Source organism: Myodes glareolus, chromosome 22 (genome assembly GCF_982192425.1).
Source record: "Myodes glareolus chromosome 22, mMyoGla1.1, whole genome shotgun sequence".
Taxonomy (NCBI): Eukaryota; Metazoa; Chordata; class Mammalia; order Rodentia; family Cricetidae; genus Myodes; species Myodes glareolus.
Window position 1 is genome coordinate 20,628,227 of NC_142047.1, and position 18,102 is coordinate 20,646,328.

General features: G+C 45.1%; 1 protein-coding gene across 2 annotated transcripts in view; it reads left to right on the forward strand.

Annotated features, from left to right (window-relative positions):
* Positions 1 to 18,102, forward strand: part of Fto (FTO alpha-ketoglutarate dependent dioxygenase) — a 336,812-nt gene that overhangs the window by 173,969 nt on the left and 144,741 nt on the right. The window contains exon 8 of one of the 2 annotated variants that reach the window (XM_048426786.3): positions 14,339 to 14,463. The exons of the other annotated variant lie outside the window; for it this stretch is intronic. Within the exon in view, the coding sequence (XP_048282743.1) occupies positions 14,339 to 14,463 (125 nt within the window). The remainder of the gene's footprint in view (positions 1 to 14,338; positions 14,464 to 18,102) is intronic. 2 annotated transcript variants of the gene reach the window in all.

Sequence of the window (18,102 nt, forward strand, 5' to 3'; positions counted from 1 at the left end):
TGTTTCTTATGATACGAGTATCTCTTCCACTTACAGTGTTTACAAATGTGAGAAAAGAAATAATCCCCCTAATTTTTTTTTATCATTTTTGGCCTTTCAAGAAGCCATCTGGAATAGTTGCTTGCAGACCTGAGGCTCTTCCCTTTGTTAAGAAGTGGTGCCACTTTTAATGCCAGTGTGGCACAGTGTGTGGTCTCCTGGGATGAACCTCCCAGTGGGGATTGCCTTGATCAGGTTGGCATGTGGACCTGTTGCCTATGATGGAGTTTTCTTAAGTGGTTTAGCTGAAGTAGGAAGACCCACCCTGAGTGTGGGCAGCACCCTTTCAAGGGCAGGGAACTGTGTGAGTGACGAGAGTAAACATGGTCATTTCTGCTCTTGACTGAGGTGACAAGCTACTGCAGGGCCCTGTCCTGACCGCCCACAGTACTGCGCCGGAACTGTGAGCCACATAACCCTGTCCTGACCGCCCACAGTACTGCGCCTGGAACTGTGAGCCACATAATCCTGTCTCCCTTAAGTTGCTTTCCTCAGGGTGGCTTATCACGACAAAAGGAAAGGGAACTAGATAGTGTTATTCTGTCAGGCCTGCTGTGCCTGTGTCCAAGTAATACTCCCAGCAGTTATGAAGAGAACCCTTGCTCCCAGTGGCATAGACTGACACCGAGACTGGGCACTTCCTGAAGCCTAATATCTTTCCTCCCGGGCTTGCATACCGTGCCCACTCCTGCTCTGGCTCCTGGGCCAGTGTCAACACCTCGAACCTGGGTGTCATCGCTTGCAGGATAAGCTTGCTCATGCCATTGACCTACGCAGATGGTTGGGAGGATTTATTGAGCTGTTAGGTCACACATCAGTCCTACCCAGCTGTGTGACTTGAGGTGAGTTACATAATGCTTTTTTTTATTACCATTTATTATTATTGATAGTTATTATTATTGTGTGTGTGACCATGCGTGTGTGTGTTGGCACACATGTAAACAGTATGAGCATATGGGGGTCAGGAGGCCTCTCTGTGGAGTCCATTCCTTCCTTCCACTTTTAGTTGGATCTGGGGCTGGAACTTTCAGTTTGGCCTGCGCATCATCTGCCTTTCCTTGCTAAACCATGGCCTGTGTCTTGGTTTCTTATCTAGAAATTGTAGTGATAATTAAAATAAAACCATTTTTGCTGGATTCTTTTAACAAATTGTCCTAGGTATTTAAATTAGGAATGTGTAAAACTGATCAGCACAGGGTGTGGCAGTTGGCAAATGTCCAGTAACTAACAGTTATTGTTATCAACCCCTTTCTGATAATACTTACACAGCTACTGTATGACGTGCTTTTTCTTTTTGTGCCTAAACAGAGTCTACATAAATTGCCAATTAACAGGTACTGAATCCCTACTAGAGAATTCCGTCGCACAGATAACTGGGTATAGTGGTGTGTATCTACACTCCACCCTGGAATACACAGCTTAGACCTTGTCAAAAACCAAAATAACAACAAACAAAAGAGTTATATCACAAAACAGTGTGAGCATGTGCCTGTCTGTCTCTGTGCACCCTCCGTTCTGTGAGTCTGTGTGAGACACCTCCAGGTCTCCAGAGACAGTGCTGCTTATAGGTGAGGACTGCATTTCTCTGAGTGGGTCTTTTCCAAGAACAAATATGGCAACTGCTCATGGCGCTGTCCCTCGGTTATCTGGAGTTTTAAAAGTCACATTGTCAATAGCCACTTCGTTATAGTGGGCCAGAGTTTTCACTTTAGGGATCTTATAATAATAATAATAATAATAATAATAAGGTAGCTGTATTTTTATGGCGATGTAAACCATGGCTTTGTTCTTACAGGTATGTGTTTTAGTTTTATTGTCATGGTAAAATGAGAAGAATAGTGCTTAGCTGATTGGTGTTCTATGATGCTGCTGATGTTAGGATAGTGAGAGAACATTCTAATAGAGCAGAGTCATTAATAATGAATCAAAATCTATTCTAAAAGCTTAATTAAGCCCCTATCCACCCTCCCTCACCCTCCACCCTGTATGTATAGCTATTTCCCCTAGATTGGAAGCTCCTGGTGGCTAAGGATTCTGACCTCTTGATCTCCACTGTGTAGCAGAGATTAGCTATTGTTCCTCACATGGGAAGTTTGCCTTTGCTCTGTGCTCTGGGTGCCTAGTATAAAGTGCTCTGGGCCTGGGTTAATACATCTAATTGTTCATTGTTCCTCAGCTAAGCTTCATTATCTCATCTATAAAGGTATGATAAACGATGGCTTTACACATTGGCATAATTAAGATAATGTTCTGAAAGCATCTTGCAGTATATAAGTAAATAGAGGTCTGTGTTGGCCTCTGGCCTCTTGAGTTAGATGTGGCCCAGTTGCTTACTAATAGATTGAAACTTGACAAATTGCAAACCTTTCTGGGTCTCCTTTTTTTTTCCGTCTGTGAATGAAAACGCTGTAAATCCCTTCCTCTTGTAGACTTACTAGGATTCATTAACACAGAGCGCATGAGCAGTGCCTGACATATAGGACTGCAGGGCGATGTGCCTCGTGTGTCTTCACTATCACTGCTTACGTAGCGCTAAGCACCACTAGATACCCGGTTATCTAATAGATAAACACTGTGAATACTGAGGCAGAGGTACAGGGGAACAGCATAAGGTTTGGTTTTGTCTTCACTGCTGACTTGACTGGATTTGGAATCACCTAGGAGACACACCTCTAGGTGACCTGCAGGGTGTTTCGTGAGAGGGTTATTTGAGGAAGGAAAGCACCTTGAGTGTGAGTGTGCTGTCATCCCATGAGCTATAGTCCCACAGGACATAAAAAGGAACAAAGGAACTTAGCTGGGTACAAGCATCTGTCTCTCTTTGCTTCCTGACTGTGGATGCATTGCGACCAGCCACTTTATCTTTCTGCCACTGACTTCCCCACCATAATGGACTGTGTCTCCTGAGACCATAAGCCAAAAGAAACCTTATCTCCTTAAGTTACTTTTATTCAAGCATTTGGTCATAGGAACAAGGGATGTTGCTAACACAGAAAAAAGACTCAGTACCTGTATTATTTCTCTAAATCTCAATAGCAGAGTTCTAGACTGAAAGCCATAGCTAACATGTATTACCATGTAGCCCACAGTAATGTTGCTGCTCTAGGGACCTGATGTAGACAAGATGAATCTTGTTGGCTCCCTAATGTTAGAACAATAACTACTCTCAAACTGAGAGGTAAACTGAGACCAGAAAGGAGAAGTAATTTGCCTGTGGTCAGCTTCGCCACTGTAAGGCAGTTGCCACCTGGAGCTGTTGGCCTTCTTCCCCATGCTGAAGCCCCAGTGACAGAGAGATCTGAAGCATCACCACCCACCATTACATCTTCTGCAGCCCTGAGTCAAGTAACCCACTCGCCAGCTTTGCCTGCATTTGAATGCCATGCTGACCAGATTCGTGTTTGTGTTCGCGTGTGTGTGTGTGTGTGTGTGTGTGTGTGTGTGTGTATGTATGTGCCACATACATACACACATGCACACATCTGTCTGTGTGTGTGTGTGCGTGGAGGGGAGAGCAATTTCCTAAAACCTCTGTCTGCTGAATATCCCTAAGCACTTTGAACTTCAAGTCTCTAAAACTGAAACTCTCCTGTAGCTTAGCAGGGTAACTTACCATCATCGCTGTACCTCAGTTTCCATATTTAACATAGAGACTCCTCTCACATGGAGATAACTACATTAAGTGAGATACCGTAACAAATGCCCCTTGGCCTGGTAGAAAGATGCATTCGGTAACTGTGGCTCTTGCCCTTGGTGTCACTGTGGGGCCAGTTCTCCGGGCCTGAGGGCAGCAGAAAGGCCTCTGGCTTCCCTGTCTCAAGCCGTTAAAATTTCCACTGGGGCTTTGGCTTGGATGTCACAGAGAGAATGGGTGAGTGGAAGGGGGAGGGGTGGGTAGATACAAAGAGTGAATTATAACAAAGAGCCTTTTCTGCTTCAGCTCTTGTGTAGAAAACATATGTTCAGTGATGCAGGCAGCAGTTGGGTTAAAGACACACTGTAGGGCCGCAGACAAAGGGCCCGCGCTCTGCCTGCATTCACAGAGCATCTAAACATATTCACTTGTCTCCCTAGTTAGGGACTGAGCTGTCAGCTGGATCCTCTTGCAAGTGTGATTTCTTTTTCCCGTTCCCTTTCAAAAGCCTCCTCCTCCCTTCTCCCCCAATGTTTTACACTTCATATAATTCAGTGTGCATGACAGACCACTCCAGTCTTTGTGCTCCCAATGTTTGTGGAAGACAGGAACAGACCTGATGGGAGCTTGGATAACTTTCATGTGCCCAGGGACTGGAGGGCGTGCAGCCACCTTTAGGCCAGACATCATCAGTGTCTATTCCTTAGTGCTCGATATAGCTAACCACTGTTTCACCTTCAATTAGCAGTTCAGCCTTGAACAGATTAGTGCAGCAAGATTCTTACAAGTGGTGACTGGAAATTAGGGGCGTGTGTGTTGTGGCGGGGCTGTGAGCATTCTTCCTTTTGTTTATAGAGTGAATAGCTCTTGGTGAAAAGACAAACGACACCTCTACAATAATTGGAAAGAAGTCAGCTGTCATTCCAGTACTCATAATGAGAAATATATAGGCATGGCCTTGCTTACTTTTAGGTCCACTTGATGTTCTGTGCTATAGATTAACCCCTTCGTTTTCTATATTGAAACTTCTGCAGCTATGATAGGTTTATTCCATGAGTAAGATTTTAGAAACACACATCTTATATATATGGATTAGACATAACACTTTTATTTGTAATATATTAGGGATACTGTTGCAGTTCCAACACACTGGAGATCTGTGAATTAGCATGCTACTCATTGGGCCACTAAATGTCTCTTGGTCATTTTTTACCCCCTAAGAGGGCTGGTGAAAGTTGACAAGGAGTGAATTATTATCATACTTTATAGAACATACTAAAATTCAATGAGATAAGGTGGTTTATAGCAGTAAGTGAGACTTCTTGTGTCTGTGAAGATATCTTGATTTGTATTTTCATGGCCATATTCTTAGTCCATTTCCATGCTGGCTTTTTTCCTCTTGCTCTTATTGTTTGCTGACATTGTTTACTGGTTGAGTTATTTGTTCTGGAAAGCACCAGTGCATTCAGCAGAGAGAGGCCACAGAGAGGTTTTTAAAGCTATAAATGTATTGGGAACTCATGTTGGCAGTGGAGGCAACTGCAGTCAAGCTCCGTGGTGTCTTCCAGTATGAGGGTGATTATAGCTTCCACAGCTGCATCAGACAAAAGAGCAAAGTCATCACTGTCAGGACGTATCTCAACTGACGGAAGCAACTACTGAGTTCACCGACATTTTAACGCCTGCCTTTGAAAAAAGTCCCTGGAAGGAAATTGTGGAAATGTATGCACAGGGTGCAGAGTGTGTACCTGGGGTAGAATTGCTCCCAGTGCTTTGTAGACCAGGCTGGCCTCAAACTCATAGAAATCTGCCTGTCTCTGCCTCCTGAGTGCTGGGATTAAAGGCATGGGCCACTGCTGCCCAACAGACAGGGAAAAACAAAACAACAACAACAACAAAAAAGATTTGCTCCCTGCATGGCACCTTCTTCCCTTGCCTGGTGCAGCATGTCAGCACACAGCCGCAGAATAAGGAGCTGATATCTGTTCCCATGTTGAGTGGTCTCATTGTGGAATGCTGGGAAGAAGGAAAGTCATGGAAGTGTGTCGGGGGCGCCGTCCTCCTGGGGAGCTGCAGCTTGCTCTTGTGTTTAGAGTCATCCCTGCCCTGGCTCCAGGGCTGTCTTGGTGAGAATAATTAAGCCGTGTCTCTCACCTCGCTCTGCATCAACTTTATTAGGTAGACGGTGCTAACAGTGATGGAGAGTAGACTTGTGACACAGGCCAATCTTTTAGGCTACTTGGAAAACACACGGAAAGAAGAACAGTGATTTTGTAAACTCCATAAAGGTTTTAAAAAATAGCAGTCTGTAAGTATGTAAGTATGTAGAGCCTAGAAATCAAACCCCATCTCATCATAAGAAGCCGTTGTTTCAGTGGCGGTAGTTAATGTACTGTACGTGAAAGATTTAAGACTGGCTAGAAAGCCTGGCCTCCGCTCTATTAGGCTGCTATTGAAAAGCCAGCAGTGGAACTCCGACTCGGTGCTCTGAGGTTTCTTAATGGGCTGTCGGGGGCAAGACACCAGGGCTGCACTATACTAGCTCTTTCCTGTGCACTAAAATACAGGGCCAAATGATCACACACACAAGTATGAATTACTTGATGCTCTCTCTCTTCCATATGGCCAGCCGTGTCTTTGGCAATTAATCATGGACCAAATCGGCCAACGGCCCTCTGAAGCACTCAAGTCAACACTGAGTTGTACCTGTGCCAGTGGGGGCAGTGGGGTTGCAGCGTGAAAGAGAAGGATGGGGGCTGCTGGCGCCAAGGCCCAAGCAGCTGGCTTCTATAAACAACACACTTCTCCTTCTTCATCTTCACCTTGCCCCCATTTTTTCTTTGTGTTCTCTTCTTTTTCTCTTTTCTTCTCTCATCTTCTCCTGTTTCCTCCCTCCTCTCCACTTTTCTTTCTCCACTTCCCTCTTTCTTCTTCCCTTCTTTCCTTGTTCCACTTTTCCTCCTTCCTAAAGTCCAGCTTGCAGACATTGCCCTGGTGTCTGTCCCAGGTGACCACATCTGAAGGCCATCCCCCGCAAGGCTCCCACCAGGAACTTCAACATGGCAGCCGTGGAGCGCAAGGCTACCCTGAGATGTTGGGCCATGCTAGGGAGCAATTGAGCTGCAGTGATTTCTCTACTAGAAGGGTGGGAAATTACAGATACTGTGTGTGCTCTGTGGAAGAAAATAAGCCACCATTCCCAGTCATAAGGATTTTAGGATGTTTTTTTTTTAAATCAGTATCCATGTCCACCTTTCTGGGTGATTTTTCCAAAATCTTTTTTATATGTGACAATTTCTGAATTGGTTAAGCACTCTGTCTGTGCCACAGTATGCTGACCACTGTATGCAGACGGTCGGACTGCATATTAATAGCCTTAGGAATACCGTGCTATCACTTACACACCTGGGGAAATGAGGGCACTCATTAAAGAGTCATTTCTCCACAGGTTTTTCTCCTCAGACATCTTCCACTAGTCTCAATTTGCCCGCTCCCTAGCCCACAGATGCCTTAGAGAGAACATTGTGATGGACACATTTGGTGAACTCTTCCATTCAAATGAAACGGGTCTTTTAGAGACACTGAACCAAGTGTGCCTGTTGGTGGGAATGAAAGTCTCCATTGTTGGCCGCCTCTTAAGACTTCTACCTTTGAGTCCTCCCACCCCAAGACAGTGGGCTTATCTCCCTCTTGACTTGTCAATAGATTCTGGAGGAGAGGGGAGGGGACCAAAGACAGCCTCCTCCCGTAGTCCAGTAGAGGTGGCACCCAGTGGTGGCTCAGTGTTATCTCTTAGCTGAGGTCAACCAGGATGTGTTTTCTCAAATTCAGGAAACAGGGGAAAGAAAGTTTTAACATTGTGTAAACATTGGCACCCCCAAAATCTCTTGCCTCCAGAGAGGGAGATAAAGGAGGCAACAGGGCTGAGCCGAATGTTTATTTGTTCTGCTGAGCTGCAGATCCAAGAGCCGTGGAAATCTTTGGTGGTGCCCGTTCAGTTCAGAAAATGTGAAGGCATCACTCAGCGTTGAGCTTCGGAGACCGCACAAAAGAGCCATCTCGAGCTGACAATCAGCAAATGAAGGAAGACCTGCGATCGACCTCTCTTTGATGGGACTAAGGCTATCTCAGTGGGTTCAGAACCTTTTTTCTTAAAGGGGGAGGCACGGAAGAAAAGAGGAAAGGAAAAAGGAGCCCTGGATTTTTGAAGAGGGGAGGCGGGTTGGGTTTTTGACAGTGTTGATGTGGGGAAATAGCCTTCCTCACTGATAACATCTGAAGCCAAGTTTCTTCACAAGTTGAACCTTAGCCCACAGTATGACTTGGAGCATAGCTTTGTAATTTGTGAGTTCATGGGGTGGGGGGCAATCCTAGCAGACTGCTGTGTATGTGGTGTTAGGAGGGACACGTTCCACACGATGATACTATTAGTTCTTTGGTGGTGGTAAGGGAGCTGGGAAAGTAGAAAAGTCTTGTGATGCTGGGATCTTGGTGTTGGTATTTTGAAACTGCAAGAATGCCCAATGTAAATAAGCTAAGCAGAGGCCGTATTGGCCAGGTCTGTGGAATGCCGTTCCATTTCCCTGTACGTCTGTGTGTCCCTGAGCAGACTTCTCTGATTTTGTGGGTGGTAGATCCAGTGTGAGTTCTACAATTGTAGGCTGCTCAGAACTGTTACTCTAGGTCAAGAGAAGACCAAAGGACTTCCTGGCTTAAACCAAATTATTAGTGATGAGTGCATGAACCCTCTTCCTTTTCATCTAAGGGACTCCTCCCTGAAAGCCTGTATGTACCAAATGTTATACTTTGGCATGTGTGTTCATATGCACACTCATTAGGCATGTTAAAAGCTACTTAATATGATTATGTGCTCAACAAAAATGAGTTGCTTTGTCTTAACTTAATAAATCCAGAATTAAGAAATTCTTTTCGAAGAAGAATGTGAAATATAAGCCTAAAATTCAAGATTCCTTAGGGTCTTTGTTTCCCTCCCTCTTTTTTCCCCTCCCTTCCTTCTTCTCTTCCTGCCTCCTTTTTTCTCTCCCTCCGTTCCCTCCCTCTCCTTCCTCCCTCCTTTTCTCCCTCCCTGTTATGATTTTTTTTTGCATTGATTTTGTGCATGTAGATTTAAGGGCAAAGACACTGAAGGCTTTGTGGGATTCTTAGTGTCCCTGGTGTCTCAGACTCCTAGAATGACTCCATCTCTGTTAGAGTGACTTATTACTGAGTGTATACACAGATCAAATGCAATGATTCTACAGTGAAACGGTGCTGTAGCCAGTCCATCCAAACGAGAATCACCTTTGGTGTATATGCTTGTTTTTCTTAATTATATCACTTTAGAGAAGATTTTTACAAGCTCTTTCTTAGCTGTGTCTTCAGGAGTACTTTGAATCAACACTTGCCTTAAAAACGATGTGCTCGACAGCCCATCATTGGACTTCATTCATAGGCATCCCTCAGGAGCCTATCACCTTGGCAGGCTGCCCTCCCAGGAGCCTTGGAAATGGACATAGACCCTGTCTGTTGGTAAAGAGCTGTACTGTGGGGGAGGAAACATGGAGGTGATTGAAGACGTGCAGTGGACTGAGGTGCGGTTTAGGACATGCTCAGCAGTGGCCAGACCAGCTGAGCTTGGGCCATGCAAGCTTTTGCTAAGGAGATGAGGTCTGAGATGTGTCTTGAAGAGTAAGTAGGGTTCCAGGGAGCATCCTGCAGGTGCTTTCAGGTGCCTAGCAGTTTATATGAATAGAAGATGGCAAGAGATAAAACTGGCAAAACCAGCAGGAAGCATACCGCGATACCAAGGTTTCCTTTGTTTTAATTTTGTTTGGGTTTTGCACTACTTAGGTATTTGAGCTTTTTAGAAATGTATTTGTTGTTTTAAACCTTCTGAATTTTAGCAACTAAAAATGCATAAGCAGAAATACCTTGGTTATGTTGGGCTTTAGCGACCAGAGGTCTTCATCTCTAAGGTTACTCTATTTCATGGAGCACCAGGACTTTGTGCAGACAGCTCACAACCCACCACCTGGGTGAAGCTGAATTATAGGAAAGCAAGTAACTTGTTCAGACTTGCACTGTGAAAAATGACCCTTTCCCCTCCTTTCCTTTCCCTTCCTTTCCCTTGCTTTCCCTTCCCTTCCCTTCCCTTCCCTTCCCTTCCTCTTTTCCTCCCTCCCGCCCTCCTCTAGGTCACCCCTTCCCCCTCCCCAGGGACTTGTGCCTGCTGGCAAGTGTTCTGTCACTGAACTACATCCCAAGTCCCCAGCATGCTCTCTTTTGAAGTAAGAGCATTCACAGATAGGTAAGGTTGGTGGCAGTGTGGCATCCGTCATGTGGAACAGGTGAGAGGTCTGAACTGAGGGGCAGGAAGAGGCAGGTGTAAGAGAGGCATCAAGGTGTAGTGCTGGAGTGAAGGTGTGTGTACAGGGCTTGGGGAGACCAGATGACTCCAGGGATGGAGTCTATGTCATTGCTCTGAAAATGGTGCCACTCATTCTGCGGTAGGATTGGTGAGGAGATGAAAGAGAAAAGCCAAGGTGGCTCAGATGTGGGCAGCTGGAGATCATGGTACCGTGTTTGAGTGTCAATTTTAAGAAGAGATAGCCAGTCGTTGGCCGCATGAGGCAGAAGTTAGTGCAGAAGGTCAATGTGTAGGTGCTGTGAGTCTACAGGTGCCCCTAAGAGCTCTCTCTACAGAGAGAGCAGGCAAAGGAGACAGAGAGTGAAGGTTATGACCTCAGGATGACAACAGCTGATGGTCTTAGGAAGAAGATTCCCCTAGGAGACATGCCAAGGGTTGGGCAGTAGCCTATCTGATGGGTGAAGGCCAGGGCCAGTCAGGGCTGTCGCCAAAGTGAAGGCTACTCTGGAAGAAGAGGCTTTGTACTCAGAATGTACAGAGGGATGTCTTTGTGTTCCTGACGCACTGGAGGATTCTGGTCATGGTTGCCAGATAATTTTAGAAAAATTTTTAAATTTCAAGTAGGCAACAGTTTCTGGTGTCCTTTTGTTGAACTAGCACAGATTTGCACATGGTAGATGAACTGAATGTGAGAAGGAACCGAACACTAATAATCAGAATGGCAGGTGTATGGACGATTAGCCCATGTGTCTGTATGCAGAGAGAGAAGGGAGATGACCCCGGTTGAGCCTCTAGTTGTCTAAAGAATATGTTCGGTTCTTTCTTTCTCTCTCTCTCTCTCTCTCTCTCTCTCTCTCTCTCTCTCTCTCTCTTTCTTTCTTTCTTTCTTATGTATGCAGTGTTCTGTCTGTCTGTAGACCAGAAAGAGGGCACCAGACCTCATTACAGATGGTTGTGAGCCACCATGTGGTTGCTGGGAATTGAACTCAGGACCTTTGGAAGAGCAGGCAGTGCTCTTAACCGCTGAGCCATCTCTCCAGCCCCTGTTCGGTTCATTCTTATCTGCTGCTATCCTCTCAGACTTTATTGAAGAGGAGTCTAAGTGTGGCGGGGCTTTAGTTCTCCAACACTGTTGAGATCTTCTTCCTTGTTGCAATGTGATGGGGCTTTTGCATTCTCCAACACCTCCGATACCTTCCTTTATGATGCAGAAAGAGTGTGCTGCCATCTGGGAAGCAATGACCCACCTAGAGGAGGGCAAGGCAGATAATGTGCCTTTACTGTCTTTTTGGTTTTCATCTCATTTATGAAGAACACCACTGGTTTCTCCATTTTTCTTTAAAGTTTGTGTATTTTCTAGTTTTTAAATATGGGCTAATTTAAAGAAAAAGGTGTTAGATGTTATGTAGCTTCTAAGGGGATGAGAGAATGAATGCCTGAAGACCCGGAACTGAAACCAGGGGTCTGGTTATTTTCCAAGGTCATGAAGTTAGTTTTTGCCAGTGAAGAGCCCCTCCTGAAGCATACAGTCCTCCCAGTTCACCGGTTTTATGAGCTTATCATGTATGTAATAGTGATTTCTTAAAAGTCATCCCTTGTTCTTCTTGTTTGCAGTGCTTATTTTTCATGCTTGTTTCTTGTTTATCATTTTGACAAATATCAAGTAATTAGGTGGTTAATGGAAAACGGTGGTAACCGGGACAGTTCCCTCTGCTTCTGAGAAACTTCCTTGTACACTCTTCCCCCTCATAGACACTCCTCCCATGTACGAGAAACAAGAGCCTCTGGGTACAGTTGAAATGATGGTAGAGGTGACAGCTCACTGAAGGCACTTCACAGATTATTCTCACCATATATGGAGCCTACTGGATGTGTCCCTTGTCCTTTGTTTTGGTGAAGTAACACGTCCACACAGGCCTGGTAGTACTCTAGATAAAATTTTAAAGCTACTTTCAACTTTAACTGTATGATATAGAGTATCCCAGGCAAGGGACAGAACTGTGGTGAGTAAGACATTCTGAAATAAGACTTTTTAGATTAAAAGTCACAGGCCAGCAGCTGCCTGAGTTCTGTTTACCCCATCACATTTCTTATTCTACCTGTGTGATATTAAAAAAATTATGAATTTCCAACGTGATTAAAGCCAGGAGTGTTCACATTTAATACTCCCCTGCTGATGGATTTGTTTGTTTATTTTGAAAATTCCTGATTTGGCCCTTTTGAGCCCAGTCTCTGGATGACAGAGTTCATAGGAGCCCCGTTGTGGCCGTTCATGTGACAGTACATGCTCTCTTCAGGTAACCGTCCATCTGCCCTACGTGGGGGGCGTGTCATTGGCGGATCTTGGGTTGCAAGCTGGAACTGTCTAGAGAAAGTAAGCTTCCTCACTGGGCTGGAGGACCGACACATTACTTCTGTGAAAGATGATTGAGTGTCCCCTGCCATCATCTCTCAGGATCATGCATGTCTAGATGCTAGAGGCCTGAGTCAGAGTTCTCCTTCCACCTGGGACCCTTCCCAGTGGCGATACTGCCTCCTGCCTTAGCACTGTGCCAGCCGGAGGATTGTTTAAAAAAAAAAAATCAAGGCTTTATTTAAAAGATATGGGCAGCTAGGTAATTTGAGGAGAAAGACCTGACAGGATGCTCAGAAAAAGCAAGGCGCATCAAAGGCAAGGTGTGCTAGAAGCTAAGGTACCTGATGGACCTCTGGAGACACTCCTTTCTCCATCGTCCTCTCAAGAGTCTTACATACCGGATAAAAGAGTCAGAGTGACTTGGCTCATGTCCTTATAGGGATGTGACAGTCCTCTAAGGCCATGAGCAGTGAGAGAAAGGACTTTACCTAAGGGGCTGTGGGTGCGGTTTCTGGACAAAGGAGCCAGTGTTGGCAACAGAAACAATAAACCTTCCTGTACCCCTCCTCAAGCTAGTAATGGGGATGATAAGTACGTGCTGTAGAACGCTCAAGTGGAGCAAAGAGGTGAATTTCAAGTTCTGTGAGCAGCAAATCGTGAGTGTGTCCTGCACGTCAGCAGCTGCATCAGCATCAGACATGGAAGGCATGAGCTGAGCAGCCGGGACACAGGAGGATGCTTCAGCCTCGCTAACCTTGGCTTTGACCAGTCCATTAAAAAAGTTTTTATAAATTCAGAGGAAAGCCAGCTTTATTTTCATCATGTTTTTAGAACTGTCTAGGTATTTGTGACTTGTGTTCTATTTGATATACGTTTATATTTGGATACTCTAGTGTTTACAAAAGAATGCTATAGAATCCCCACAGACTTCATACTGACTTGAGAATAAAATAACATTCCCAGGGCTGGCAGCATAGCCCAGCAAGTAAAGGTGCATGCTGCCAACCCTGATGGCCTGAGTCAGGCTCCTGGTCCCACATGATAGAGGAGAACCGACTCTCATAGCCCCCATGCATGCACATAGGTCTGTACACCCCAAAAGTAAATATGTAAAAAGTAAATTGATGTAGGTCTCTAGAGTTGGATCAGCATTTAGAGAGGATAATGCTCTTCTAGAGGAACTGAGTTGCTTCTCAGCACCCATACCAGGCAGTACACAACCACCTATAATTCCTGCTCCAAGGGGTCACTTGCACACACACACCCACAAACACACACACAAGTACACATAACTGAAATCAAAATAAAAAATACTTCTGAGTAAATAAATGCTAGTAATATTCACATATTTTAAAGATGTTTATTAAGATACACTCTGTTTCTGATTAATATGCGGTATTTCCTTCTTTGCCAGATCTTGATTTGCAACGAGCAAGGGAAATGAGTGATAACACCCCAACCTCTGAAATGGGTAGAAATTGAAAGTAGTAATTCCAACGAGAGGGGCCATGCAGAAAGTCTCCGCTGGGTGGCAGGGAACAGAGGCAAAGTCAGAGCCTGCTTTTCCTTTATTGTTGTTTTTAAGGCAAAACAAACAACTCATGGTGACCGGTCCATGAAAATCATTTCTAATAATAGCTCATGGTGGGCAATTCCCTGGGAAAAAAAATCGTTGGTGTACTGAGAAAATGAGGGTGAGAATGCATGGCGTCTGGACACGTTTCTTTAGGCAATGGCGCTTTGGAGTTTGCCCTGTGTGCCATGTACATTGATTAAACCCAGAATATATGCTGGCCATTTTTGACCATCATTTACCGTATTGATTTGTTAGCAAGGGAACTGTAATAAAGAAGCCATTGATTTACTGTCCTTATTTGCTTATGGGCTTTTTTATTATTAATTTTTCACTTTTTCCTTCTCTTTTGGGGATCATTTCTTCTAGACAAATGCTGTGCTTCGTGAAGTTAAAAGAGAGGGGCTCCCTGTGGAACAAAGGAACGAAATTCTGGCTGCCATCCTGGCCTCGCTCACCCTGCGCCAGAACCTGAGGAAAGAGTGGCACACCAGGTTTGTGCTGCCGGGAGGTGGGGTTTGTGTCCCTGACCTGGCTCGACGTGTCCCTCTCATTGTGGGGCCATAGGAGATAAGCATATTGAAGATATTCTGAGCTAAAGTTAGCTTTCCTGCCCATGGTCACCTCATCAATTATAATGATGCCCGACATCGTCCTTATGTGTGTATGAGTTCTCTTCGAGTGTAGCATTTAGCCTGCAGGTTTGCATCTTGAGCATAATGTTGCTTAAGTACCTGATGCCCAAGTGCCCTTCTGGTCAGCAGTCTGAAGACTGGCTTTGCTCTTCGGTTAGGCAGATGCCTGGGAGGTTCACCAAGCCCACTCCGTCACTGCGAGTGACAGACTGGAAGCAGTGCATTCATTGGTCTCATTTTCAAAATTGACTGAGTGGAGATTCCTTCTGCTTCAGCCTGGTTTCTTTGTGCGTGGAGCTGTCACTGGTGGAAGGTTTGTGCAAGTCATCCATTCCGGCGGATGTGCTTGCAGAGGAAGTCTAGTGTTAGTTTGCTGTAAACAGTTAATGTCTGAGAGGTCGGAGCTGGCTCCTCCAAATGTTGGGATTCTCCTCTATGTTCAAAGCGGTAAAAACACCGAGTCATCTGCACACACAAGTGGGAGAGGGACCAGAGATGATGCTGTGTTTTGTTCACGGTTCTATTTGATGCCTAGAATTTCTATGTGCCTGGGAGTCAAAGAACAATTTTATTGATAGCCATTTTAATCTCTAAAACTTCATACAGTGTAATTTTCAGCAATTGATAGCTTTACTAGTAATTGTAATCCTGAAAATAAATGTGTTTGAAAAGGATGAAGTCACGAGCAGCATTTCCCAAGGAAGGCAGCCTGAGCTGTCGCTTGTCCTTGAGTATCAGAAAGCTGCTTCCTCAGGGGCTGCATGGTTTCTGTCTAATCCAGGCTTGTTTTAAGGGGAGTCTCACAGTTTTCAGTGTTGCCCCTTCCTCACAGGGTAGTCATAAAGAATGAGTTTTCAATGGCAGTGGCAAAGGAATTATTTGCTGTTTAACTTTCCACAGTTAAATTGTGACTTTTTTGTGTTACCATTATTATATTTTATTAAACAATGGACTATCAGCATTGGGACTCCAGAAAGGTTTCTTGCTTTCCTTTTTACACGTTCTTTCTTCTACCCTAGTACTGCTTGTTAACTCAGAAAGGAGAGAAGCATGTGTCCCCTTATGTTCTGTCTTCCACACTCTTCTCTCCAAAGCCCGCACACCGCAGAGTGCACGCTCACCGGGATGGCTGTCTTTTGTTGGGTACATATAGTTTGTCACCAGTGACTCCCTGTGACATCAGCTCACTAGACAGCATAGCTGACATGGCCTGTTTAAAGAGAGTCTGGCTTCAGCATTTCTGGCCCTTTACTGCTAACAGTTTAATCAGGGGCTGGAGCCAGTGTTGAAGTTGATGTAGTCTAGCATCTGAAGCAAAAATTCGCAATTCCTTTGTGGCACAGGCGGAGAGAAGAAGGGGCTTAGCAGCTGACACTGTGCAGACCCTCTTAAAACCAAACACCTGAAAGAAAATTTCAAGAGGTCGATGTCCTGAGAGCTCCCAAGGCAAAGTGTCCTCGGAGTATTAAATAACCTATTCCTCCCCCACCTTTCGGTGCCCCCATTTGATGTTTCCCATCCCGGTGCCCTATCTCAAAGCCTCATCCATATGAGCCGGATAAACAGACGGTCACCATATCCCTCTCTTTCCTCATCAAAGCCTTGCCCGGCGTCTGGCACAGGCCAGGCCTTGCGTGGTCGTCCAGCGGGTGGTGGTAAAAGTTATAAAGCATCCCAGGAAGTGCTTTTCTTCCTTGCTGCCTGGGCTTTAAAGATGGGCCTATTGTGTGCTTTGGAAGTACATGAAGAAAACAACAACAAAAACAAAATAAAACCACTGTGCTTTAACAGAAAATAGTTAGCACTCACCAGAGACCAAACGGTAGGTTACATATTTCACCTTCATCAGAGCTACCAAGGGACCAGTTAGACTGGATGCTAGAATTTTCTTTTTTTCAGAAAGTTGCATCCAGATGATTCTACTTAACTTTTAATACTCATTGAGCTGTGCAGCTTCGAGAACCTTTGGTCGGCCTGACTCCCGCAGGCACGGCTTCAGTGCAAGTGTGCCATCATAAGCCCTTTCTAGAGCAGGTTCATCTGCCATCATGGTCTCCAGAGAACATTTTCAGTGACGCTTGTAACTTGCTCATAAAATATGTGTCCTTCTCTCAGGCCAGGAGTGGAGCCATTGTCTGGGACTCCGCATGTCTGAAACCAAAAGCATATGTTCCCTGTGATTTAGCTCCTTGAGGAAAGTGTCAATTCTGCAGTACTCGGGGTAACTGAGTTTGTCACAGTGTCACACAAGCCCATGATTCTAGAGGCACATGTGAGCGCTGTTGGCTTCCCTTCCCCAAACTCGATAATCTTATAAACAGCCCTCTCCAAACAGGCTTATTAGGGCTGTCGATTCACCTCCCCAGAGCTGAATGATCCAACATCAGGAGCCCCGTGTGAATGCCGGCTAAGTGTTAACAGAAGTGGTACCGAGTTTCTGAAGATTTGCCTTTGTTTATACAGTCCACTCCGCCTGATGGACAGCTTGTTATAGCTTTTAAAGAACTGGGCAAGCCCTCTGATCTGACCCCTTCTTGACCTCCGCAGCCCAGAGGTCAGTCTGCAGCTAATAAAATCTGAAGCTCTTAGGGTCTACTGTAGGAGCAGGCAGAAAAAGAGCAGCTGCAAGGACTGAGTATCCCAGGATCGGCTGCTTTGGGTCACTGTCTGATAATGAAAATGATTACCAAATTATATGGAAGTTTAACTGCAATAGTGAGAGAGAGGAGGGTGGAGCCCAGCGTATTAGGTTTGATAAATGAACTGTGAAGAGGCCCATCTGGCTCTCAGCATCTCTTCTCCCCCTCTTTCCCTACCAAGGGGAAACATTTGAAAATAACAGCAGTACATATAGACTCAATGACCCATGCAAGGAGCTGGAGTGGATTAAGATTTAATGGTGACAGTGGAAGGAATTATCATTTGAAAAGTCCACTACAGAAAAGGTACAGTTCAGTGTCCGTGCCTGATTTGTTTTTCTAGATAAAGCCTAAAACCCAGTGCCTTTGTTTATTCTGTTACGTCCCCAGCGCAGCACCTAGAGTCCAGCAAGTGCTGGGGCACTGATGGCAGTTATTCGTGTTCGGCTTCAGGAGTCCAGCAGGCCCCCTTTGCCTTGAACATGTCAGAATGACTAGCAAACATTTTCTTTCTGCGTGCTTGCTTGCTCAGTTTCAGTGATGGACTTAATGAAAATGCTTTACAAAACAAAACAAAAGAAGGTGTCCATTTCAGCACACAGCCCTTATGCGTGTTGCAGCCCTGGGTCTGTACATGGCTCCTTGGCGCTGGATTCCAACTAAGACTTTGTAGTTTTTCTGGGAAAGATGTACTGTTTACCCAGTGAGTAAAGTTTACTCCCCCAGTGTTCATTCTACAAATGTGCAGCGCCTACATCAGGTGTGATGCTGGGGACCACACAGCTCTGTTCGTGTCTGCAAAGATGATGGGCGCATCATGACTACCTGCTTTCTGAGACTAGAATGATTTTACTCAACG